The sequence below is a fragment of the Lycorma delicatula genome, chromosome 11 (genome assembly GCF_047948215.1).
Source record: "Lycorma delicatula isolate Av1 chromosome 11, ASM4794821v1, whole genome shotgun sequence".
In the NCBI taxonomy this organism is placed as follows: domain Eukaryota; kingdom Metazoa; phylum Arthropoda; class Insecta; order Hemiptera; family Fulgoridae; genus Lycorma; species Lycorma delicatula.
In genome coordinates, this window is record NC_134465.1 from 52,310,185 (window position 1) to 52,337,188 (window position 27,004).

At 26.7% G+C, this 27,004-nt stretch overlaps 1 protein-coding gene across 1 annotated transcript in view; it reads left to right on the top strand.

Moving 5' to 3' along the window:
* The window catches only part of LOC142332522 (nose resistant to fluoxetine protein 6-like), a 53,693-nt gene that overhangs the window by 17,882 nt on the left and 8,807 nt on the right, over nucleotides 1–27,004 (top strand). Inside the window, exons 2-9 of the mRNA XM_075378970.1 lie at nucleotides 9,695–9,933; nucleotides 11,139–11,356; nucleotides 12,919–13,013; nucleotides 15,859–16,043; nucleotides 17,682–17,842; nucleotides 19,352–19,520; nucleotides 23,654–23,847; nucleotides 26,087–26,228. Of these exons, the coding sequence (XP_075235085.1) occupies nucleotides 9,695–9,933; nucleotides 11,139–11,356; nucleotides 12,919–13,013; nucleotides 15,859–16,043; nucleotides 17,682–17,842; nucleotides 19,352–19,520; nucleotides 23,654–23,847; nucleotides 26,087–26,228 (1,403 nt within the window). The remainder of the gene's footprint in view (nucleotides 1–9,694; nucleotides 9,934–11,138; nucleotides 11,357–12,918; nucleotides 13,014–15,858; nucleotides 16,044–17,681; nucleotides 17,843–19,351; nucleotides 19,521–23,653; nucleotides 23,848–26,086; nucleotides 26,229–27,004) is intronic.

A 27,004-nucleotide genomic window follows, 5' to 3' on the forward strand; every position in this document is an offset into this window, starting at 1 on the left:
GGTGTTTGTCGGGTAACACAATTAAATGAGCAAAATACATTTTTATCCGTATAAAATACGGGAACCAACTAATATTTTTAAAATTAAGGCCGACTGTTTTGAAACCCATATTCTTAGATCACTCAAAATTTCGGGTCCTGTACTGACCAAACTGTTGCTCTGAAGATATTACCGTACGCTGATAGTTTTTTATAAATTAAAGCGCTTTAATTTATCATCATTTTTTTTTCTCACAAGCATAAGTTTAATGAACATAGCGAGATCCAAGGGCCAAAGCCCCCTGATTAGACAGGAAATAAAAGCAAGCCATGATTGGCTACATATCCCCTGACCGCGACGGAAAACGCAAGAACCATACAGCGCGAGCGAAGCCGTATCGGGATGCTAGTTGATTTATTTTCCTGAAATTAATTCAAATTTTTTTTCATTTCAAAATTGTTTATTATTATTATTATTTTTGTTTTTAATAATAAATGTTCAGTATAAATACCTTGCATATATTTTAACGGGAAACGGATGGGGGGGGAGGTAGAGTAAAAAAACAACTTCATTTTCTTAATAAACATAAAACCCAGAAACCGAATGATTGTTCATTTTACTATTTACAATTAGATCAAGAAGCCAATTTGTACGTACTCAAGAGAAGTGCGTATACAAAATTTGTAACAAAAATATTTATTTGTGGCAAAATTTTTCTTCAATGGCCTGCCAAGTATACACGCACATACAACTTAATATAAATAAAGTGAGGTTATGTTTGCAATATTTTGAGAAAATTGACCCCAAAGAGACTATCCATCTCACCCTCTAGAAATATTAATCCCAAAGAATTTGCGACACCATCAAAATCTGTTTATCCAATCAAAAGTTATTAAACTTCAAATATGCCAACGTACGTACCAACATTACACTTCCTGGAAGGTGTTCCCCAAACTTTAGGGACTGATTCATGACATCAAAATAAACAAAAAATGTCCTATGGACACATACCATATTTATCTTATCATTTTAAGAAAAATGTTGCATCTAAATTATCCCCCTTCCCCAAAAATAAAATGTTATTATATTTGTTGCATATTTTTAACCGAACTTTTTTTATGCCTTCCTAGGCATAGCAGTAGTGCAAGTGGCTCAAAAAAATACTTTTGGGTCAAAGTTTAAAATATCAATTTTTCAATTATCGATTAAAAATATCGGATTTTGAATTATCGATTAAAAATATCGATTTTTCTGATTTATTAACTTATTTCATTTATAATTATTATTTTTCCACTATATAAGTGTAATGACAATTGCCAGGAAACCATAACACTTTTGTAATCATTTTTTTTTTTTAATCATTAATACATTCGTAAATGTTAGTTTATCGAATTTAGATAAATTGTTAAACCTTTTATTGGGAACAAAACGTCATCTCTGAATCGCTTCATTTTCTCTTCGTCTGCCAATTTGTTTTTTTCTCAGTAAAAATATATACCGTAAGAACGGTTTGTAATATTTTAATGAAATTTGATGAACATGTACCCGATAACATTTTCTAGAAATTAAATAAGATTGATAATTTTTCATTTCAAAATGTAATTTTTTTAATCATTAATTTTGTAAATAATAGTTTTTATAAATTATATTTTATCAAATAAAATCTTATGCCTTTTATTATTAACAAGGCGACACCTTATTTGTTCAAATTGCTAGATAAATACTTGAAATATAGCTAAAATTGTTGACGTAAGTTATAAAAATTAATTAGTCTGACAATTTTATATCAGTTTTCATTTCCTTTACTAATTGTATAAAAATTAATTAATTAATAATTTATTAATTAATTGTATTAATTAATTAATAATCTACATATATATAAATGAATGTTTGTCTGTATGTATGTCTCGTATGCCTTCCTAAACCGTTCATCCAACAGCGATAAAACTTGGGGGAATGATTGGACGCATGCCAGGAAAAGTTTCTGAATTTGTTTGGACCAGCTAGGTGGCGCTGGCGTCGAGATATTTCGAAAAATTTTATTTATGGTCCGATTTGCCTCATATTCAGAATACATGTTACTTACATAGAAAGAATTATCTCTGCAAAAAAATGAACCCGCTAGATGGCGCTGGGGTTGAGATATTTACAAAAATTATATTTATGGACCGATTTGGTTCATATTCAGAATATGAACATTAGATACGTGAAAAGAAATATTTTTGCAAAAACTATACCCGCTAGGTGGGGCCGGTGTCGAGATATTTACGAAACAATCAAATATATAAACAGACCTTTTTATTCTATATATATATATATATATATATATATAAGGCATGTTCGTATGTGTGTCCGCTAGAGACCAAAAAATTAATGGACCGATTTACGCGAGGGCAAAAGGTGGAAAGAGAAAAGGGGAAAAGGGAAAGGGTAAAAAGTAAACTCGGAGAAGGGTGAAAGGGAGAAGTTGGAAAGGGTGAAAGGGAGAAGTTGGAAAGGGAAAAGGGGAAGGAGAATAAGTGAAAGGTAAAATTTGTGAAGTTCAGTTTATTCATTTTTTTATCAAATTTTCAATTGTGTTCATTTAAACTCTCTCTCTCTCTCTCTTTCTCTCTCTCTCTCTCTCTCTATATATATATATATATGACACTTTGTTCACAACAAAATGCTTAACATTTCATCTAAATTCCACAAAACAACCTATTAATGATAAAGAAAAGTTGAAAAAAAATGTTAATACTTTCCTGGTAATGGTTATTTATTCTTATATAATGAAAAAATAATAATTATACATGAAAATATTTAAAAATTCAAAAAAAGTATATTTTTTTAATCGATGTTTTAAAACTTTGCCCCTAAACTATTTTTTTGGGTCTATTACACTACTACTACTACTACGCTTAGGAAGACATAAAAGAAATCTTTTAAAAATTATGCAACAAATAAAAAGGATAGCTTTTTCATTTTTGGGTAAGCAAAAGAATTTAGTGGTAAAATTTTTCTTAAAATGGCTTGATAAGCATACACGCACATACTGAGCTTAATATAATTAGAGTGAGGTTATGTTTGCAATATTTTGAGAAACTTGACTCCCAAGTAAACTATTTCACCCCCTAGAAATATTAACCACAAACTGTTAGCAAAAAACTGGTGACACCATCAAAATCTGTTTATCCAATCAAGAATTATTAAGCTTCAAATATGCCAACATATGTGCATACGTACCAACATTACCCTCCTCCCACCCCCAACTTTTTTTCTTTTTTGAGGTTCCTGGGCGATGAAATGTCAAAAAATGCAAAAAGCCCCATTTTTTGGCTGATTACCATACTTTCCTTCCTGCCGCATAACTCTAGAACTACAAAGCTAGGAAATTAAATATAAATTTTAGAATTTTCAAAGCTAAAACTTTCAGATAGCCATCATAAAGAACAAGTCCATTTTATCACAATCTCCCCCTCAATGTACTATATTGAGGGAAGGAGTACTATAGTACTCAATGACTACTATAATGACCAGAATTAGAGAAGTATTTCTTCTTTGGAACATTTTTTACTCTTGTGATGTATTAACAAAGCTAATAAGCTGATTATAATTCTTAGCTTATAATCATATAAATGTGTTATATTTATTCCAATAGGTTAGGAAGGGCAGTAACGCTGAAATACCACTAATTTCTATCTGATGTTGGTAATAAAAAAATCAAAACAAAAATTTAATTAATTCCTAAAAATTATAAGTACACTCGTACACAATTATCCTTTCTAATTAAATATTATAGTTAACTACAGACCTATGAATTTGAAAACAACTTTTTCTTTTCTACAATATAACTACTATAGAAATGCCTACCCACTTGATTTATAAATCGTATAAATTTTTACTGATCTGTACCCTATTTCAAGAAATCAATCAAAAATTTATTATTATTATTATTTCTATTTAGTTAAAACCATAAATAAATAAAGAAATTATAAAAGCTATTATAATTTGAAATTTTACAATTGGGTAAAGGTTATATTTTATATTTAATTCTGTTTAAATTTACGGAAGTTCATAAAGCATTGTTGTCAGCTTTCTTTTTCGCGATATTTATACATTTCATATAAAATTGAGGATATTTATATTTATAATTATTTGACAAATTTCACAAAAAAAAAAAAATATAATAATAAAATTTACATAACTTGAAGGAAACCTGGAAGGTGAAGAAAAAACCAAAGCATAAGAGTATTTTAAGATACGCAGTGATAAATATTTAATTACATGCTTTTGTTATACATGTAACAATAATACATTCAATTTGACCTCCTTGTTGAGTGGTTAGACAAGATAATATTTATGTCAAGTTTCTTCTATTTTAAATTAGAACATTTTAATGTAATAGTAGATACATCTAATGCTAAACTAATAATTGGTAATTGATTCTATTACCATATTCTGGTAACTGTTTTAATTAGTTTTTTTACAAAAGCTTATTTTTTTCTATCCGTCTATAATAGGGTTATAGTTTTATTAAGGACTATGTAAAAAAAAATCTTAGCTGATTGAATGACATAGTCTTTTGCCACTACTAATAATTTGGGAAAATTAATAATACAGCATATACTTATAGTTGATCTACTGCAACCTTATTTAGTTTGAACCTGCACCATTTGTTTATGAATTTATTGTAGAATTTCATAATTACAGATGTTCTACATTTGAGACATTAGTTTACAACACACATTGTTAAATATAAGCAAAATTCTAGAAAAATGATGTTTATAAACAGGTTTCAAGAACTAAAGACATTAAAATTTTAACGGAATGGCTGAACGTTAAATTGCCATTGGATTCTATATGAAAAACAACTATTAATTGTAAAACCAAAAATCAAGTCATCTGTTACACTTACAAACCTTAAAAACCAAAATTAATTTCAGTAATTTTTTAAAAATTTAGTCTTTGTTTTAAATTTTAAATATCATGTAGTCTTAAACTTCAAAATTTTTATTATAAAATTATTATAACTTTTCTCCTATTGAATCAAGCGATTATATATAAATAAAGTGAGGTTATGTTTGCAATATTTTGAGAAAATTGACTGATTGAATTGTTTCTTGATAGAAAGATATATATTAATTTCATTACTTCATACTATTTTCTTTCTTGAAACTTTTGCATGTTATTCATAAATCACCTATACTACAAGAGGTACTAATCAAAGCTGCTTATTCTAAGAGAATAAGCAGCCCTGATTATATTAATTTCATTACTTCATACTATTTTCTTTCTTGAAACTTTTGCATGTTATTCATAAATCACCTATACTACAAGAGGTACTAATCAAAGCTGCTTATTCTAAGAGAATAAGCAGCCCTGATTAGTACGGTATTCATTATTCAGCAAGTCCATTTGTTGACAGAATTAAGGTACCACTTGTTAGAACTAAATATAATTTACATTTTGATGAGTTTGCCATTTTGTTAAGAAAATATATTTTCAATTCTGTGATAAAGGCAACAAGAATACTACTTCACTCCTCAGTTTCCATTCTGAGAATGTTTACTATTTAGAAGGATGTTTATTATTTTTGAGAAATGTAATTTTTTAGTGATTAATATTTCATATCAGATCAACTATAAATATAGACAATGTGGTATGAGATATTTTTATTACCATGATTTTTGTGGTTAAAATACAATGTATTTATACATTGTACAAGATCTTAACACCTTTATTAAGCTACTGTATCTACGATAATAAAATATAGTTAAATATCTCTCAGGTATATTACTATATATTTTGGGTTAAAAAATAATTAAAAAGTGATTAATCCACCTTACCGGCAATTAAAATAGACACTCTAGATCTATATAGATCAATAGTACTGTTGACAAGCACACAGTCATGACTGTTTATTCATTTTAATGTTTTACTTTATTTTATAATATTTTATTCTCCTGATGATGGTACAAGAACTGAAAGATCTAGAGAGTGTTTATTTTAATTGCTGGTAAGCAGGATCTATCACTTTTGAATTATTTTAGTAATTCATATCAGCAGAAACCATGTTTTAAGAAATTTATGTTTTGGGTTATTACAACAAATTATTTATTTTTTCCAAAAAAAAAAAATATTTTTAACTTTTGATTAAATTTATATATTTTTTTTAATTCACAACTAAAAGCTTGCATCCAATTAAAGTTATTTTTTATATTGAGGATTATTGAGAATAACAGAAAAATGTCAAGACGCAATAGGATTAAAACTCAAAGCCTTTCATTATAAGAACTCCACTACACCATCAGAGAATCTGGAGTAGTAATAGCATTAAAGTTAAAATAATTATCCTCCTTGTTTAATTAAAATTTGTTCTTTACTGATATGTAAAAAAATAAATACAAACTGAAATAGCGGGTAAATTTGATTCAATACAAAACTCTTATTTATCACAATGAGAGAGGAGTATTTCAAGTAATCTAATGACAAAATTTAATTTTTATAAATTAAATTTAATTGTCAACTAAAATGTTGATTTCTGGAAAAATTTAAATTTTGCTTTTTTCTAGCGAAATTTCCTTGTAACTTTGAGTTCATGAATTTCAGTTTATTACTAAAATAAGAATTGTTTACAGCATTGAAAATCTTAACGAAAATAATTTCTTCTACACAAAGTAATTTCTTCTACACAAAGTAATTTCTTCTACACAAAGTAGAGTAGCGAGATTTGAATCTTAAGTAGCTGGTTCTTTAAGAGTTGTTCTTCAACACAGATTTGTAAATAATAGCAAAAAATAATACAAAAAAGTCATAAACATGGATAAGATTTTTTGCTTTAGTTTCTACTTTGAAGCAAAATAAGTAATCGCCATTATTTTAATTTTATAATTGTATTGTATTAATTTATTTTAAAACAAAAAAATAAGTTTTTTATATATAACAACAAACAATTAATTATAACTTGATTTTCAGGTCTTTATTATCGCATAGATATAAATTTTATCACTTACAGGAAATTGAAATGTTTCATACGTTCAATATTATTCAAACTGTCAATTTTTTTCTATTTTAAATAAAATCCTAAAAAACAGTTTAAAATTGAAATTAAAAATTTATTTTTTTTACGATGTTTGTTGAAAAAAATTTATTTAAAATATAGTAACTTATAATTATTAACAATCTTACACAGCTGTAAATTTTTCATACAAAGACCCAAAAGTAGAAATTATTTGGAAAAAAGTGCTCGATTATGATAAAAATTTGAAAATATTTTCCCATTTTTTTTACCCAACATATTTTTATATCATTTTCATCTCTGTGGTGGGGTGGTAGCATCTTTCCCTTCAATCGTCCAGAGGTATCGGGTTCAAATCATCAGTTAGGCATGACATTTTTCATATGCTACAAATTTTCATTTGGGCTAATGACCATAGCAGTTGAGTTCCTATCCCATAAAAAAAAAACAAGATCAAGAAAGTTATTTACTTTTTACTTTTAATTAAAATTTCTTTATTTTACATATTAAGGAAAATAATATTACCTTAAAGGAAAAGTTGTTTAATGTCTGGTGTGTTTATTTGTGTCCTCTTTCAAAAAATGATTTCACCAGTTTTTAGATGATTAAAAAATTAATTGATTTATATCAACCATGAAAGTAGCCGTACAAATGATGAATGTTATTTGTAAATTGTCCAAATCTGAAACAAACTTTTTAATCACTTCGCTAATTTAGAAACTGGAAAATAGATATTTTAATGACATATAGGTCTTCAGAAAATCATTGTGCACTTGAATTCATAGATTAATCTGTACATATGCGATTTCAATTTTACTACTGAGTTTGGAATAATGTATATAATGCATTGCTTCACAACAGCAATCAGTACATTTATCTATTGTTTTACACCAGCGTTTCTCAACCTGGGGGTTGTGACCCTCATGAAGATTGCGATTATAGGAAAAGAAGATTGCAAAATTTACCTACAACTTTACACATAAACAATAATGAAATCATTTTGTGAGAAAAAATCATTTATTATAAACATTTTACTTATGTTTATAAGTACATATGTAAAGAAAAAAGTAAATTAATGAGATGGTTGCGTTTATTTTTCATTTAAAAGTTTCTTCATATGTGGATCTGTGTTAGAAACACACAAAAGCAAATTGTTTTCAAGTGATAAAAGACGATTCATGTATTTAGTTTTTAGCATAACCACAGGTGAAAAACTTTTTCACAGAGGTAAGCTGTGGTGAAAGGAATTAATAGTTTCAATGCTTCTGTAACTAAATTTCTATATTTACTTTGACTAGCAAGCCAAAACATATCTAAATCTTCAGATGTGAATTGTAATTGTAACATTTTATCAGCCAACATTTTGATGAGCTGGTCATGAATCTCAGGTGGTAACATAGCAGCTGTAACGTTTTCACTAAATAGATTCAGTACCCATTTCTTTGAGAAATCATTTTTTTCTTCCAGAAAATACTCTGCCGACTGAATTTTTAGCTCATGCAAATGCATCTTCATGTTATCCAAACTATAGTGAATTATAGGATCATCTTCACCCAAATTTTTGTCAATATAACCAGAAGTGAATGAAAACATATCAAATTTTTTTATTTGAATGCGAATAATCCAGATATCAAGCTTCTTAATGAAAGTATAAACTTTGTCTGTCATTAATGTTTTTATCATATCCTTGTAAATTCACAAGGATTTTATTCATATAATGTGAAAATACATGAGCTAAATAAGAAATAGCAACATACACATATACTCATTATTCTGTAAAAACATTGACAATGACATTTGTTTATCCTGAAAAAATATTAATTCATCTCTCAATTCCAAGAACCAGGTTAACAATTTTTTCTGTAATAACCACCTGACTTCAGTATGGAAAAGAAGAGATTTTTTCTTTTCGCCTGTTTCATCACATAGTTTAACAGCCTATTCTGTAATGGTCGACTTCTAATAAATTAACCATTTTTACAGCTTTACAAAGAACTTGTCTAAAAGTTTCCAGCTTATTTTTTGTGGCAAGAACATTTTTGTGAAAGAAGCGGTGAGTCCATTCCACCCGTGGTATAAGATGAACTTTTCTTTTTTTTACAGAAATCCACCATTCTTTCCTGCTATCGCCTCTGCAATGTCACTGTATAATGCAATACATTTTATCCAATCTACATTATAGGTTTTAGTAACTTCATTGCATGACCAGGTGTTGATTTGCAAACCAACTTATTTTCTTTGACTGATCTGCCCCTATTGCATTCATATTTCACCAAACATTACAACTGAGAAATATTCAGTAATTAAACATGTTATAAATATTTTTTAATTATTTAAAAACTAAACAATTTTTTTTCAAAATGCTGAAAGTCTTTCTTCCAAAGGACCTTCCAAAACTAATTAGCAGCATATTCTCTGATGGTGGAGTTTATTGGTAGCACCTTTATTAATGGTCGAAAGTTCTTAAGACCATTAATAAAGGTGCTACCAATAAACTATATACGAAAGAAAAGATTCTAATTTTTTTAAAGTTGTTTAATATTTAATAATTTTGAAGCATTATTAAATGTCACGCTGTTCAACAAACATATATTATTATATATTTATACAAAACGAAATAAATTTCTGATAATATAAAATAATTAATTAATTAGCTTTTAATTCTTAATAAATTGCATAAAATTAATAACATTACTTTTTTTTTTGTTTTTATAGTGTTGGATTCGTCAAATCGTATTCCGAATGGTCTTCTCATTGGTAGTGTTTTCCAGTTGGGTCATTTTGATGAATGCGTGAGGATAAGTGTACCGGCTGAAGATTTAGATGGCAAATATTGCTTAACAACAATTAAGTTTGCTCCAAGTAAAGAAACATATCCGGCATATCACATCCCTGATGAAAGATTAAAATATGAATCACCAGATATTTACGCGCCAGCATGGGATGAATTTAAGGTACATTATTTTTTGTCAATACTAGATTGAATAAGTTATTTGATATCTTTAAGAACTTATATAAATTTTTATGGATAAAATTTAAAATTTAAATTTAGGATTGATCAAGATTAAACACATTAATTGATATTGATGAATTTCAGTAAAAGAGGAAATAAGAATAAAATAGAATAATTTCACAAATCAGCAGTTAATTTTATGAATATCTAAAAGCAAAAAAGGAATGAAACTGCAAAATACAATTAAAAAAAACATTACTTTTTTATTTATAAAACTGTCTACAAAGAATCCTAAATTAATCATATGTATAGTCAAGCTTCATTTTGATGGAGATTTTGGAAAATTATTTTTAACAGTTTTATTATTTTTTCAAAAATTACTCTAGCATCTGTGATATTTCTATTTATTAAAATGTGAATGTGTATGTAAGTGTAAAGTGTATGTAAAAGTGTATGTATGTAAGTTATATTTTAACCATTTAAAGGGTCTAAAAAATGATATGGTGCTTGTAAAAATAAGAAATGTTTTATTTTAGTGCATCTACAAATACATGGTTTCTTTTGGGTTGGAGTGTTAAAAAAGTTTGAAACCAGATAACACTGAATTTTTGCTCTTTAACACTATTAAGTAAGAGTTAAGAAAATTACTCAGGAATTTAAAAATTTTTGTTTCCTTTTTTACCATAATTCTTCCGTGTAATCTTCAGAACAACTCAAAACATTCTGCAACATTCAAATCAGGGAATACCCAGTTGCTACTGCATTAAAAAATCTATTCTCTATTGACATAAGTATTATATTTTGTTTTATTTAAAACAAGATATTTTGTAATGAAGAATGCACATGTATAATTTAGATTGACCATCATATGGTCCCTTAAAAATGGGAAAACAGTATTGTTTAAACGATATCTCTAGAATCATGAATGTTACATCAGTTTTTATTATTTCCCTATGCAGTTGATACAAATTCTTTAAAGACACTGTGCCTTGGTTACCATTCAAAAAGTTTGCCATAAACCACTAAAACCTACAATAATAAAAATTCATGCAAGTATTTAGTTATACAATACAATAATATCATTACAGTAATGCTAGGAACCATTAAGGTTATGTAAATGCCTAAAGAACGTTTATTATCAATCACATAAACATACTGACTGAAAATATTAATAATGCATAAGCAATAACTTTTTTTTAATTACAGCCAGCTTTTGATATATCAAGAAGGACACGTGATGTGGTCCACTGGGGATTTTGTGTACCATCTTCATGTACTGTTGAAGATATTGAAGAAGCTCTGAATGTAGCATTAGTTGCACCATTAGCCAATCATGGCATTGATGTTAATATATCTTTACCAAATAATAAATGTTATGCACGTCGTGAAGAAAAACCATACTCTATCGGATTTTTTTTAGTACTGTAAGTAAACTGAAGCAAAATAAATTATTGTTCAAAATTAATTTTATTTGTTACAGACAGAAATATGTTCCTGCAGCTTTTACTTGTTTTAAAATATTTTTCAAGCATGAGTGTACCTAACTGTTATTAAACTACTGAAATAAAAATATGAATAAGAGAATTTTTAATATAAATAAGTAAAATATAAAATAAGTTTTAAATATAAAAGTAAGTTTTATTCTGATTAATGCTTCACAATAAGTTATATAGATTACATACGAAATATGTAAATTTACTACCTCACAGATAAAAAAAAAGAAATGCCCTTTGCATGGATAGCACAGGGAAGCCTTGGTAATATTTTGATCAGATCAGCATCACAAAATACACAATTATAAAATAAATAAATCCATGAAATTATATTAATGTAAACAAGTGAAGACTAAATAAAAAATAACTTGGTATAAATGAAAATAATATGAGTAAACCTCATAATTTCATATACATATTCATATACATTCAAATGATGTAACCTTTTTAGTGTAAATCTGAGGAAAAACATTTTGCAGTGTAGAATAAAATATTTCTATACTGTTGTCTTTTACAAAGTTTATTCTTCATTTATACTTTTATAATACTCATATTTGAATTTTCTTACCTGTAACATACATAAAATTTTTAAAACATATATTATGTTTTCACATTCATTACAATACATATTTTAAAACTTAACTATAATAAAAACTTTGAGTCAAAACTTCCTTTCACAGAGAGTCTCTCCAGAAGCTTGATTAAAATGAAAGCTAGCTCAGACTTGTAATTTCTACTTCAAAATTTTGCCTTAAAATAAAGTGCATTATCATTAATTAAATAAATTTCTGATGATATAAAATATATTCCTGTCTGTTTATCCTAATATACAGAACATGTTTCTGAAGTATAGTGTTTAGAAATCATTTTTTTTAATATTACATTCTTTTAAAAATTTAAGTGTAGAAATTTTTTAAGCCAAACCCTTCTAACAGAAAACTACATAATCACTTAATAGATTATTCATTAAAAATAACCAGCGCATCATACACAGTGCCAACTGTTTTAAAACACATAAAAATTATTAGGAATTAAAAAGATTAATGCTGTTTTTATATTTTTGGTGATGAGAATTTTAGAAAATTATATAAAACTAATCATTTTTAATAATAAACCAAACCAATTTAATATAAAATTTTCAAAATTTATGGTATTACACTCTCAGCTGCTTTGTAGCCAGTCATAATTGTGATATACGTTTTTAAAACAGTATTAAAAAAAATTACATTTGGTTTTAGTAAAAAGTTAATAATTTTAAAGTAACAGATTTAAATAACATGTGATGATAAACGAGGAACTTTTGAATGTTAATCATTCGTTAATTTGCTTATTAAAATAGCAAGTGACTTGAAGTTCTGTTGATCCTAATAATAATTTGATATTATTTTAAATCATTAGTTTTTAAAGACTAATGAACTTTTTGAGTTCAATTTGTATAGAACTATACAGTTTTTATAATAATGGTTGATTTTATATTCTTTTTTTTTTTTTAGCGGAATTCTTGGATTACTTTATTTAATCGCAGTTTTTGGTACTTGGATGGATATGTTCTATTATCAAAGTAATCGACCCCATTCTAAATCGCTCAGTATGTATTTTATTATTTTTTAATTTAACTTATATTTAAAAATGGAATTTGGAATTAAAATTGTAATTATAAACAACTTGTTGGTTCTTATTAAGAAAACTGCACACTAAGAAATTTTTGTATATTTCTTTTCTCAGCATCTTATACTAAAATAAAAAGGGAATTAAATTTTTTAAATTAAAAGTAGCTAAATAAATAAATTAAATTTCCACAAAAATGCATTAAAAAGTTAATTTTTTTCTCTTGATTAAGATGAATGATGAAATTAATAATCATCAACTCAGTCTCAATTTTAATTTTAATTTTTTAGTGATATTAGCTACTTCTTCAGAGAGTATCCAGAATACTCTATGTAAATCTTATGTTAATTGATGCAAATGTAATAAAACATTTGATAATGTGTTTTATAAAAAATTGTATTCTTATGAGGACGACAAAATCAAAAGAGAATTTTAACACTAGTTAATTTTAATATAAATTTTTAATAATTATAAACTCTCATTTTAGATTTAATGAAATTATTCTTCCAAAGATGTTTCAACTATTAACATATTCTTCAATGTAGTTTCTAATAGTCTGCTGTTAATCATATTCATCTTAAAAATGTTAGAAAATTTCCTAAATATATAATCAATAATATATTTATTATTATTTTGTGTATATTCATTTTATAGATTTAAAAAAAAAATAAATGTATTTGTAAATTTTATATTATTCAAATGTTGTGAGATCTTGATTTTGTATAATATATAGACATACATACATATTGTGGTTAATGTTTTTGTATACGTACTCTAATTCTATGAAGTGAGATGCAAACATTCTGTTGCAATTCTATATACTGTATATACTATATTGTACATGTATTCTACTGTTTATGTGATCTGTTATGTGCACCTACTCACACGTGCTATGAATATACACAGTCTTTCCAATATAAAATATTTAGTACAACACCGGAGTTTAGTTGTATTTGTCAGCAGGTGTTTTGTTAATTTGCTGTGTAATATTGTTTATCCTGTATTTTATTATAAATGTATAAGCAACACAGTAGCCTTCTTTCATGAAAATATAGGTTAACCTTTTATACTTTTGATTTAAGATTTTGTTCTATATTTTATGCAACATGTTGTACTGTAGTTTTGACATGTTTATCAATGTAGTTTTTGACATGACAAAGGTGTGAGTATTACATGATATAACACGTGTAAAAAAATGACAACTGAACTATATAAGATGATCAGATTTATTGTATGTGTTGAATTGTCATTCTGGATATGGTGAAAGTATTCATATGAATATGAATACTTTCACCATATTCATATTCTTTTATGAATATGATATTCTTTTATGAATAATAAGATGAGTTTATTACGGTTTTTTTTATACTTTTTTTATCAAATAGCAAAAAAAAATTATTAAATTAATTTTAAAAATTAAAAGAAAAACCAAAATCTAAATTTAAATATGTGTGTTTCTGAATTTTTGTAAACACAGTAGTGTTCTAAGTTGTTGTCGGTGTAGAAAATCAAACCGATTGCTAATTTCAGCACCTAAATTTTGATCTCCCACTAAATCCTGAAACTGCGTGAGAGGACAAAAGAATAAACATATTTATGTTTATTTTATTTAAATAAAACAATGGTTACAAAGTATAGGATAACTGAAAATAGATATCACTTATAAATTTAATTATAAGCTGAATAATATTAATGTACTGTACTTTTTAATGGTATGGTAGGCGATTGAAAATTGTTCAATTGCACAAATATTTTAAACATTATATTTTATCTCCTACAGATCTCATCTTAAAAAATAATACTTTTTTTAAACATTTTATTTTTATGATCACTGAAAACTGAATAGGTTAATATTAAAGATTCCTTTTTCTTGAATGGGTTTTATTTATCAGCAGAGTTTATTTTTAGTAATACTTTACTTATTATTATTAAAAACTATTAATGAATCTTTTTACAATTACTTGAGCGACTGTTGTTAACTAAGTAATCTTAATGATGAAGGAATTAATTTGCTCACATAACAGACAACTGGTAATGTCTGTTTCTGTCAATCATCTGTAATACTTAGGAGTAGATTAACCAGTACACAAATAAGACAAATGTCTAAGGTCCATAATTCATAGGGGTCCAGTTTCAGTACAGGAAAAAATAATTTTGAATGTGATGTTAATATTTTTAAATAATACAAATAAATATCATCATAACTGCCAAAGTAATAAAATTGGATTAGTGCCACTGGCAAAACCAAGGAGGTTTAATTTTTTTTTTTTAAATCAAATAAAAATATTAAATCTTTTTGTTTTTTCTGATGTCAAAAAGAGAATTTCCCAACTATTCTTCAATTTTTGTTTGAAGTTATCTGCAGCTTATATAAATGAGGCCCCAAACTTAAATTTAACTAAGCCCAAGTAGAGGCTTAATTCAGTACTGGTAATACTTGGGTTATTTTTATAAAGACTTTTTCACTTTTATATTTCTTGTAAACGGCTTTTTGTCATCAGGTACATTTTTTGTAGAACTCTCCATATTTCAAATAAACAAAAAGGTTAAAGTTAAAGTTAAGGTTAGAAGAAAATAATAAACTAAGCTGGTTTAGTTATTTTAGCTAGGTTTTCACCAAAAATTATATTTTTCAAATTAGTCTTTAAATGTTGGCTTTTGCAAGTTAGCACCAAATTATGGGTTAATAAAGTTTATGCGTTGATTTTTGTTTGACACTTGGTTTAAAAATGGAAATTCTAAGAATAAAAAAAAAGTATACATTTTTATAGTTTTTAATGAATTTTTAGATATGTATATTTTTAAGATTTTTTTTTTATTTACAGGAAAATGGCTTAAACCATTTTCAGTATATACTAATTTATACAAAATAACTAGAGCAAATCCAAATAAGGAATTTTCAGAGTTTCATTTTCTAAAATTATTTGCAATATCCTGCGTTATATCAGGACATCGTCAAATGTTACTTTACGGACCAACTCCAAACGCAAACCCATGGTGGCATGAATGGGTAAGTCTTATGGTTATTTTATTTTTAATAATATACATATTAGGTTTAATAATTTTTTCCATTCGAAACTCATAAAGCTGTATTTCTATCATTGAAAGTATATGTGTAATCTTTAATTTGAAATAATTAGTCTGCATCAAACAAATCTCAACAGTACACTCAGATTAATATTTACCCGTTTTATTTTTTTTTTTAATTGTAAAGTTTTTAAAATCGATCATAAATCATATGTTATTTTAAGATGAAAGTTATGTGTAAAAGGATTACCTCATTTTAAGGTGAAAAATTATGTCTGAGATAGCTTACAATCTTACAACTTGTTCAATGACTGCCACTGGGAGAATAAGTTTGTGAAATCTGACATGGTGTTGGTATTTTAATTAAATTTTGAAAGAGCTTTATTATTTATAATCTATTTAAAGAATGTATGTAACTTAAATTGTGTTCATTCATTTGTGAACTAAAATTAGCAATATGATTACTTATATATATGTTTATATTGCTTCAAAAAAGGAATTAAGTTGTTTTTTATATCTATATTTTCTACATCAATAGGCTTTCAGATTCTATAAAAAATTTTTACACGTATGACTCAAATGATGTGTGGTAAAAAAATCTTACAATTTAAAAAATAATGTTTAAATGTAAATCCCATTACGCAAGTTATCCATTGCATCTTAATTTTTTAAGAGCAATTACTCTTTAGTATTTCTTGGAAAAAGAAATTAGCCAAAAAGTTTCGTTTCCTCCCTAGAAAATTACAATTTATTAATTTATAATTATGGCTGTATCTTTGTATTTCTGAATAAATTTATTATTATTATTTTTTTTTAACTTATTATCACCACTTATGGATTATTTCCTTAAAAATTAATTTTACCCATATGCTTCTCCTTAAGCATAAGCCCCAAAATAAAAAAAGTATTTTCAAACTTTTATTGCTCAAAACATGTTTCGTTAAACATTAGTCACTAAAATAGCTTAATAGGAAGCTCTTACTTACTAGGAAGCTTCTATTTTTTTTTTTAAAATCAAAAATTTTTTTGTAAATTTCAATTTTAGTTTATTTAAAAATCAATTTTAGTGAATACATTTTAATTATTAAACAAGCTTCCTGATGCAAGACCCTCCAAATTTTCAAAAAGTTAAAAATATTTTTCAAAAATTGTGATGCTAATATATTAATAATAAAAATGTTAGTTATTGCTTTATCTTGTTGAGGATCTTGGCTTTAAAAATAAAACGATTTAAATATTATAAACAAGTGATTTTATATTTAATAAAATAAATTTTTTTTTTTTTTTTTTTTAATTTTAACATTAACATTTTTTTATGATTCATGTGTTTTTTAAATAATTATATAGATTAAGAAATAACTGAAACTGTCTAATTGAACACTTTTGGTTGATATTTTGTAACAAATTCATATATTGTAAAAATAATTCATAATTTCGGTTATTGATATTCAATAGAAAGAGATTATTTTAAAATAAACCATAAAATGATTGTCAAAAATGAATTGCATAACTTGACAGGCATAGCCGGGAAAGTTATGCAATTCATTGCTGGCTTTTCCCTTTATATCTTAAATGATAATTTTTTTTAATATAATAAATGCATGTAATTTTATTATTCCAGACTTACTCTCAGTTTATAGTTGCTTTCTCAGTAAATGGTGGTGTTCTAGTCGATACATTCTTCTTTTTAAGTGGTTTCCTCACTTGTCACTATATCTATCAAGAATTAGTTAAAAGGAAAAAGCTTAATCTTATTGCTATTATCATCAATAGATGGATCAGGTAACATATTTCTTTTCTTTTTTATTTTTATTTTATCATAAGTTACACATTTAGTTATAAATTATGATATACTCTGATTTTCATTTCTTACTGGTTATCAAAATGAAAAACCTCAACTATAATTGTCAAGTTACATTTCCTACAATTGATGTAGCAAATTTTTTTTGATTTTAATTTCTGTTTAATTTGTTATGAGATTCTCTGTAAATACTTTCGATTAGTTTATTATACATGAATATAAAATTCTGATGTATGCAGAAAATGTGGATTGTAATAAAAAGGATATAAAATAGAAGCTTTTGACACGCATTGCTACAGAAAGTTATTAAAAAGTAAGTTCAATAAATCATGATACTTGATCAAACATATTTTAGCAAAAAGTGGAAAAAGAAAGGATTGTGAAAGTATCATAAGAATATCTCAGCTAGTTCAGTTAACAATATAAAAAGGTTTTTCTGAAATTTACTTCTGATTCACCATTGAAAATATATAGCTGTCATAGTAACAAAATGCTTGTACAGTACCCACGAGTTGTGAACATCCTCATTAAACATCTGTCTGCTTTATAAAGCATACTTTATGAGACATGGAACCTGCAATCTTGCACTATGAGATATATGGTATGATTCACATTTTGAAAGCATAAATAAAAAACCACCAAGATCTGTTGACAATAATGCCATGTGTATAGTAATAATGTTATGACAATGCTGAGAGAAACTGTTGCAAGACTGGACTTACACCCGTTCATTTAACCAGCCAAAAAAAATTTACGTCAATCAATAACAAACTGAAAAATCAACGCTTTAATACAGTTTGATAAAAATGGAGGATTTGCTGAAATAAATTATGAAATATGAGGCCACAACCCGCTCAGAACTTTGTTCTGAAATATTTAAGAAACTCTAGAGAGAGGTCTTTACAATGTGGGATTTTTTTTATGAAAGAGAAGGCATCAACAACTATGGTGGAAATCGGTAAGTGTATGAAAAGATGCCATGCCTGAATGGTATTAGAACCTTCACATGAAATGCTACGACAGATTTTTTTGGGATATTCATCTGTGTAACACAATATGCAGTCCAACTACTCAGGTACACAAATATTTTACTCGAGCAGTTTAAATGGGAGACTTTATACCATCTCTCTAAATTACCTAAATTTAGATCTAAATCGCTATCATTACTATATTAAGATAAAGGTCTGGACATCTAACTATAATAAAACCAAGAGAAGCTCATCGTTACTCTAAACACAGAGTTAATGTAGATATACAAAAATAAAACTTGTCAAATCTATTCCAATAAAAAAAAAGCTGTGATCCAATAGAAAAATGGAAGATTCTCTCTTCCATTTTTCTATTCTTGTAAAACTAAACAACTGACACATAAAAGAAGTAAATATGTATTAAAAATATACATTAAGTCCATCAATTATAGAATAGAACAATGGTATGATGAGATTAAAATACATACATTTGTGAAAACATTCAAATTTTTTATTTTATAGAATTGCACCAGTATACATGTTTGTAATGGCTGTGTATGGATGGGTTATACCTTACACTGGTGATGGACCTCTTTGGAATTCAAGAATTGGTGTACAATCAGAAAGATGTAGGAAAAACTGGTGGATAAATTTACTTTTTCTTAATAACTACATAAACACTGATGAAATGGTTAGTACACATTATTCTTATTTTTCAATCAGATAGTGTAATTTTTCACTTTACTAGTTAGTTATCTGTATACATATATATTAAACCATATACAGAAAGGTCAAATCTTACACATCAAGGTTTTTGCAGATTGATATTTCATGATTATAACCAAAATACATTTTAGTGTTGGAATATTTCAGACCGACATATTTATTTATATATGTTGACCTATTTTTTGCTTAATATCTCCAGATTGGATGGAGTGATTTGAATGAAATTTGGCACTATGGTTTCTGAATAACATTGACACGATTTAATTTTGGTCACACTTTGTCAAAAAGACAGAGACCATATGGGTTATCTCAAAATTTTACTCTAATGGTTAGGTAAATTTTTTAATTCGATTTAATAGCCTTACGTTGCTAAAATACTCTCTGATGATGTTTCATCTTATTCAAACCCCCATAAAGAAGTGGGAGCAAAAAACACTTTTTTTTGGTATTTCTGAGCTCAAAGTTCTTGATTCCATTATATAACTTTGCCCAATGCATTTGGGCAATTTCATTCAGGTATGGAAGATAACAACCTAATTCTTTTCTTTTTTTGTTATAGTGTTTCTTGATATCTTAGTACTGAATTAACAGATTTTTATGAAATTTTTTAAAATGATATTGGATATTGGACACTTAAGTCCATATACAGTTGGTCAACAGTTGAAGAGATACATGAACATGGGTCCATAACACATAATTATGCTCAAAAAGTAAAATATTTCTTAAGAGGCTTATACACTTTTGGTTCATGTTGCCTCATAGCCATCACTTTTTCAATTCATATCGTAAAACCCTCCTCATTATTTATTGTATAAAATAGGTCATACATTTAAAACATAGAGTACATAAGTAGAAAGTATGCTGAATCAAAGTCACAAGTTATTAAAGAAAAGACTTTATTCATTTTCCTTTAAAGTAGTAGTTTGCTGTGAGCACTTCTTATGTTAATTATGAATATCTAAATTTATTTTAAAGTCTGTTTACCTACAATTGATATTTTTACTAATATATTTTATAGTAATATCTGTAATATAATAAATTAATTAGTAGTGTTATAAATATAATAATATATTATAGCAATAAACATATTTTATACATTAATAACATTTTTTATTGATATTTTTAAATAATGAATTAGTTAAGCAACATCAATTTCATAACTTATAAGACTAACTACAAATTTCATATTTTCTTATTCCTATTACGTTTATTTATATTAAATGACTTTCTTTGGTAGCTTAAAAATGCTTTCTAAATCTTGTTTACATATTTTATTAATACAACAATAATAGACTCACATCCAATAATGGTTATTTATAGATGAAAATGAATATTGTAGCATGTGAAAAACGTCATGCCTAACTGGGACTCATAGCTCCGCTTGAAAGGAAAATCTCTGGATGAAAATCAGAAATATACAATTCTACCATGGAGATCAGTGGAATAAATGGTCCCAAAAAAAAAACTAAGTACGACAAACTATAACCTATGAGATATTTCTCTCATCAAATTATTATCACCAAGCCTCGGCATTATTCTTTAAACAAAAGCATTTGAGTTTATCTTTGTTTTGTTACACGATTCATTCCAAAAGAGATTATGATCAAGAATTATGAATAAATACTTCATTAGTAATGACAGTTCGATAAAATATTTACCTAATATGAAATTCAAATATTTTTTAAAACATATAAAGTTAGATTTCTGAAAATTCAAATAATTCATCAACATTCTGATCACTGTGCCAATTATACTCAAACAACAACTTAACCACCAGACACAGTAAAGAAAAACCTAAAATCCACATCATGATAATATGGGGTCCCGCAAAAGTCGACTATTGGTATTAGTTCTTTAGGTTTTTCTGTTATTGTGTTTGGTGGTTAAGTTGTTGGTTTTTGAATTTTTAAAGTTAATTTATTTTTATTTATTATTAATCTAAATATAGCAACCAGAATAACTAAATGTATACCTATGAAATTATTTATCTGTAATATATTTATTACTGGATTGCATCAGTGTTGTTTCATCTGCAGAAAGTATTAATTTGAATTTATTTCTAACACTGATACTAGCTCATTTAGGTATGAGAGGTTATCTCTAAAGTAAAGACCATTTCATTGTAAAAACAATTTATTCCGAAAACATTATAAATATTTTTTTATTTCTCTTTAACTACAAACCTTATACTACTTCTCTATATAATCACCATACGAATTAAGACATCTATCATAGCGATACACCAGCTTCAATATACCCTCGTCATATTCTTCTGCCGCCATTCCATTTAGCCACTGATTAACAGCATTTTTAAGTTCATCGTCACTTGCGAATTTATTACCTTTCAAAAATTCTTTCAATTTCCCAAACAAATGGTAATCAGAAGGAGCTAAGTCTGGACTATATGGTTGCTTGGTTGCTGATCGTAAATTTCCCAACCAGATGTTCTCAGTAAATCACGTGTCAGACCCGCAACATGAGGATGTGCATTATCATGCAACAGAATGCCATCAGTCAACCACCCATGTCGCTAATTTTGAATGGTGCGCCGTAACTTACGTAGAGTTTCGCAGTAGGCTTCTACATTTATAGTCATTCCATGTGGCACGAAATCAATCAGCAGTATGCCAAACCGATCCCAAAAGTCTGTGGCCATCAGTTTGCAGCCAAATGGCTGTGGCTTGACCATTGTTAGTCTGGTTGGTGAGTGAGGATGACACCATTCACTTGACTGCCGTTACCTTTCTGAAGCCTAAATGGTCATGAACAATGGGACCGATAACAGCTCTTAAAACATCAGGAAAAAGATGGGCCAGGTCGGAAATCGTTGAGTGACAATCTTTTTTGATTTCATCATTGACACGTTTCAACAAGTTGTTGAAGTCATGTTTCAACAAGTGATTATCGAGGGTCTCCCCCGAATTTTCTTCATTATGGACATTAATTCTATTATTTCTAAACCTTTCACAACATTTTCGAATGTTTCTTTCATTTATTACATTATCACTGTACACAGCAACCAACTGCCTATGAATTTTAGGTGGCCTAATGTTTTGATGGTTTAAAAAACATATGACACCACATATTTCACACTCGGGGGTAACATAGATTTTCCTATTCATTTTATAACGTAATAATTTATACATAATCAAAGATACTACAAACCGACAACTTACAAACAGCAATGCAGTGTGTACATTACTAGTGTGGCCATGAACGACACAAGTTTGCCAACCTTAAAGAGAGAAATTTCACAGCAGTCTTTACTTTAGAGATATCCCTCGTATATTACAAAATGTTGGACCTTGCATTAAAACTTGTGGTACTCTAGATAATACTTCAACAAACTGAGGCCAATAATTTGAAATTACTGCTTTCTTCAACTATTTTAACTGTTAGTTTAATTTCAATGACTATCAGTACTCCGCTTTTGAATAAGTTTATTTATAATGAGATTTTATTTTTAAGCTTGTAAAATCCATTGTTTCTTCACATCAAAACTCATCAAACAAATATGCATTAGTTTTTATCAAAAACTTGGTAAAACATGCAATAGGACTAACTTAAATTTTGTACTTAAAATCATGTTTTTTTAGTTATCATTCATTTAATATTGTGAATGGTTTGATATTTACAATTACCTTTCTATTCTTTAAAAATTTGTATAAAATTGTTTAACCTCAAAAAAATGTATTTCTTACTTCCTCAGTTATATGTTTTAAGTTTTCCAAAAGCATCTTTTCTACATTTTTTATCCTCTACATGTTTTTGTCTTACAAAATTCTGTTGTAAATTTATCTGATCTTCTACTCATTTTAAGGTGGCTCATTTCATCTTTATCGAGCTGTAGATTTTTAAAATCCTTCAGCAACATCACGTTTCACATAACTCTATCCTTTTCCTTTCCAATTTTCCTATTTTTTCTGCTCATTACTATAAAATATTAAACTCCAAATAAATAAAAGAAATTTTTTTAACATATGAATTTACTAGCACTTTTTTCCATAAAGCTTTCCTTACTTATTCTAGTCTGCTTTTTATCTCTACTTTATTACTAATATTAAATTATATATAATTGAAAAATTTATTTTTTTACAGTGTATGGTACAGTCATGGTATTTAGCTTGTGATATGCATTTCTTCATCATTGGTTCTTTAATTGTTTATGCATTATGGAAATGGCCAAGAGGAGGTCAAATAATTATGTGGTTCTCATTCCTGGTATCTTGCATAATTCCTGGTTATATAACTTACAAACACAAATATTGGGGAGTTATACCTCATTATAATAGGTAAAGTAAAATAATGTATTATATATATATTAATCAAAAAGTTACGATTTTATATTTTTATATCTTTAACCCCGATTTTTTTCAATAAGATTTTTTTGTATTTACATAAGAGAAATATGATTCTTATATCCAAATGCACTTTCAGATGCCAGCATTTAAGAAAATGCCATTTTAGCATCTTTTAATGAAATAATTTGTTATTCATTTGTAAATAATCTTTCTCTTAATTATACCAAATGCTATGTTACTTTGATGTTTATAAGGGAATAATTTTATACATATGAAAATCGCTTACATCACCTTTGATAATTTGCCTACATCTTTGCAGTTGTATCATCAAAATAATATTTTTTTTTACTTTAAAGGATATAAAATTAAAAATTTAGCATTTTTCTGCATCATGCATTAATTAAAAGTTATTAATTTAAATAATAAGTTTATGTATGTTATAAGTGTTTGATAATGTTTCAATTTCATTGCAAATTTATCTTTCCAATAATAAACACCAATATTTATACAATACTAAGTATAACAACATTACATAATATTTACATGTATATAAAGTTTTTCTAAAAAATTCATTCTTGACTTTTATCATTTATTTTTATTCATTTCATAGCTACCGCTTCACAATGGTAGGGAGTATGTATATGACCATTTTCTACTACTTAGTTTAAAAAAGTTAATTCTTGTACGTGTTCTTTGAGTAAATTTGCATCAAATCTCCTCAATATAGTATTTATTGCAGTCATTCTAATTTAATTTATATACTCTCACTTTCTCATTATGTGTATGTAATCTATCAGTAATGATATGATCTTGTGTACTTTGTTTACATGTCTATGGTTTTGAAAATAATGCAGAAGTACTTTTTCCAAAAATTATTGGCAGTATTGTATGAACACTTGGTATATGTTACTACTATATATCTTTTGCTACTAGTTAAATATAATTTTCAATCTGCATTTTATGTAATATGTCTAAAGGTGTGGATGGATACATAGCTGTTAATATGTCACAGTTCACCCATGTCTGTTAATGTCCAATATTGATTACGGAGTTCAGTTCAAAAACATGGATGTCAATGAGTATGAATTTTAGTAATAGGTATTTGAGAAAAAAATCAGTAAATTTGTGTTATTGAAATGATTAATATGATATGAAAAAGTGAGATAATAAAATAATTTTTTTATATTTTGAGAATATACATTTTGTTTATTTCAAATATATACTAGAATACTTAGTTTCAAATCTTGAAACTAAGTAAATTCTGGTGTATTACAAGTCAGTAATGTGTCAGAATGACATTGATGGTTAAAGCGCTAGCTTCCCATACGGAAGCTCAATAACCTAAATCCTAACTGGCCTAACCAAATCACTTATATTTTAACACTAAAGGCTCTTCAACACTGTCCCTGACCACCATAATATTGTTGGATACTAATTAAAAACATATTGTGGTGTGTTGATCTGTGGATGTAATGAGCTACAGGTACAGTTACTACAAAAACTAGATATGCAACTGCCTATGAAGTGCCTTGAATTAAAAAAGTTGTACTAAATATTTTGAAATCACTACATACTTAAATGAATCAATTATGTCAATCAGAGTCCGTGTATTATGTCGCTAACATTTCATCCCAGTATATTTCCTCCATACATTTTTCACTGGGCAATGTATAAACATTTTTGGTGTGCAGTAAAGATATTTTATCACATCAGGAGGTTAGAAATAGTTTATCAATATACCTATTTGAGTATAATACCTGTTAATAAAACAAATATATCTTTGATTATTAATAGCTGTATAAAGATTAACTTCAACTTGATGTAGATTTATTTTATGCTATCAATATTTTAGCAAAATTTTTGTATGCTTACTTTTACTTTTAGCAGTTTAATAAAGCAGAACAATATTATAATTTTGATAGAACTATTTTTAAAAATGTTTTCCATTATTGCTTTATTTATTGCGCAAATATAACATTTTTAAAACAACAATTTCTAAAATTTTTATTGTTTTTTATTAATAAAATGAAATTCATTCTGAAGAAGCCGAAATTTCTGTGGAAGTATTCAATGGCTATCGTAAAAATAGAAAAAGCAGCAAGTAAAAAGTTTTTCATTAATTTTAACAAAAGTAACTTTTTTCTCTGTAAAAATTTTCAACAAACGTTTTTATATAACTATAAAAATATGTATGTATAATGTATACATAATAATACATTATGTATTTCAGTCTGTTCATCGATCCAGTAAAAAATGAACAGTTTATAAATATATACATGCCAAGTCATACTCGTTTTGGACCATATATGATTGGTATTATTGGAGCATACTTACTCAACAGACTTCAAAAGCGAAATTACAAATTTTCAGTTGTAAGTATTAAGTTTTTTTTTAATATAATTATTTAATTAAACATAGTTTATGATTATGTTCCAGTCATATGTTAAAATGTTGCATGATAATTTCTTCATGAATTTTTATGCAACATAAAATGACTTACATTCATGTAATATTGTTCTATGATCCTTCACAAACCTATTTGAGTCAACTATGACTGTCAATTTTAAAAACTTATTTTAAAACCTGCCTACCAGCAGTTTATTATTTCTTTACAAAGATATTTTAATTTCATATTACGATAATAAATAGTCTATCAAATTAACAAATATCCAGATTTAAAAAACAAGTATGTTAAAATAAAAAAGTAAGATGGCTGAAATACCTTGTTTTTTGAAACAACTAAGAAATATTAGCCTTAAATAATTGAATAAAAAAAATAGAATCGACCGGTCATCTAACACAAAACATGTACAACAAAAAATCTATCTCTATAAATGAAAAACTAAGACATTTGAATACAGTGCTTCATTAACACCATTGTATGCTATAGAATCTTTGACAATGATCAACATGGGCCTTTTAAAAGAGATCCAAAAGAAAGAAAAGAGATTTTTAAGAAAATATTTTCCCCTACAATAGATGACATACAGCGTATAAACTCCAATCCACAAAATCACCAGAAATTTAGAAAAATAATATACAAGAAGAGATTAACTTTCATATGTCAAATTTTAAGATTAGTAAAAATGAAACTACCAAGTTTTTCTTTTATTTAGAAAGAAAAACTAAAAGTGTATTTTTTTATGAA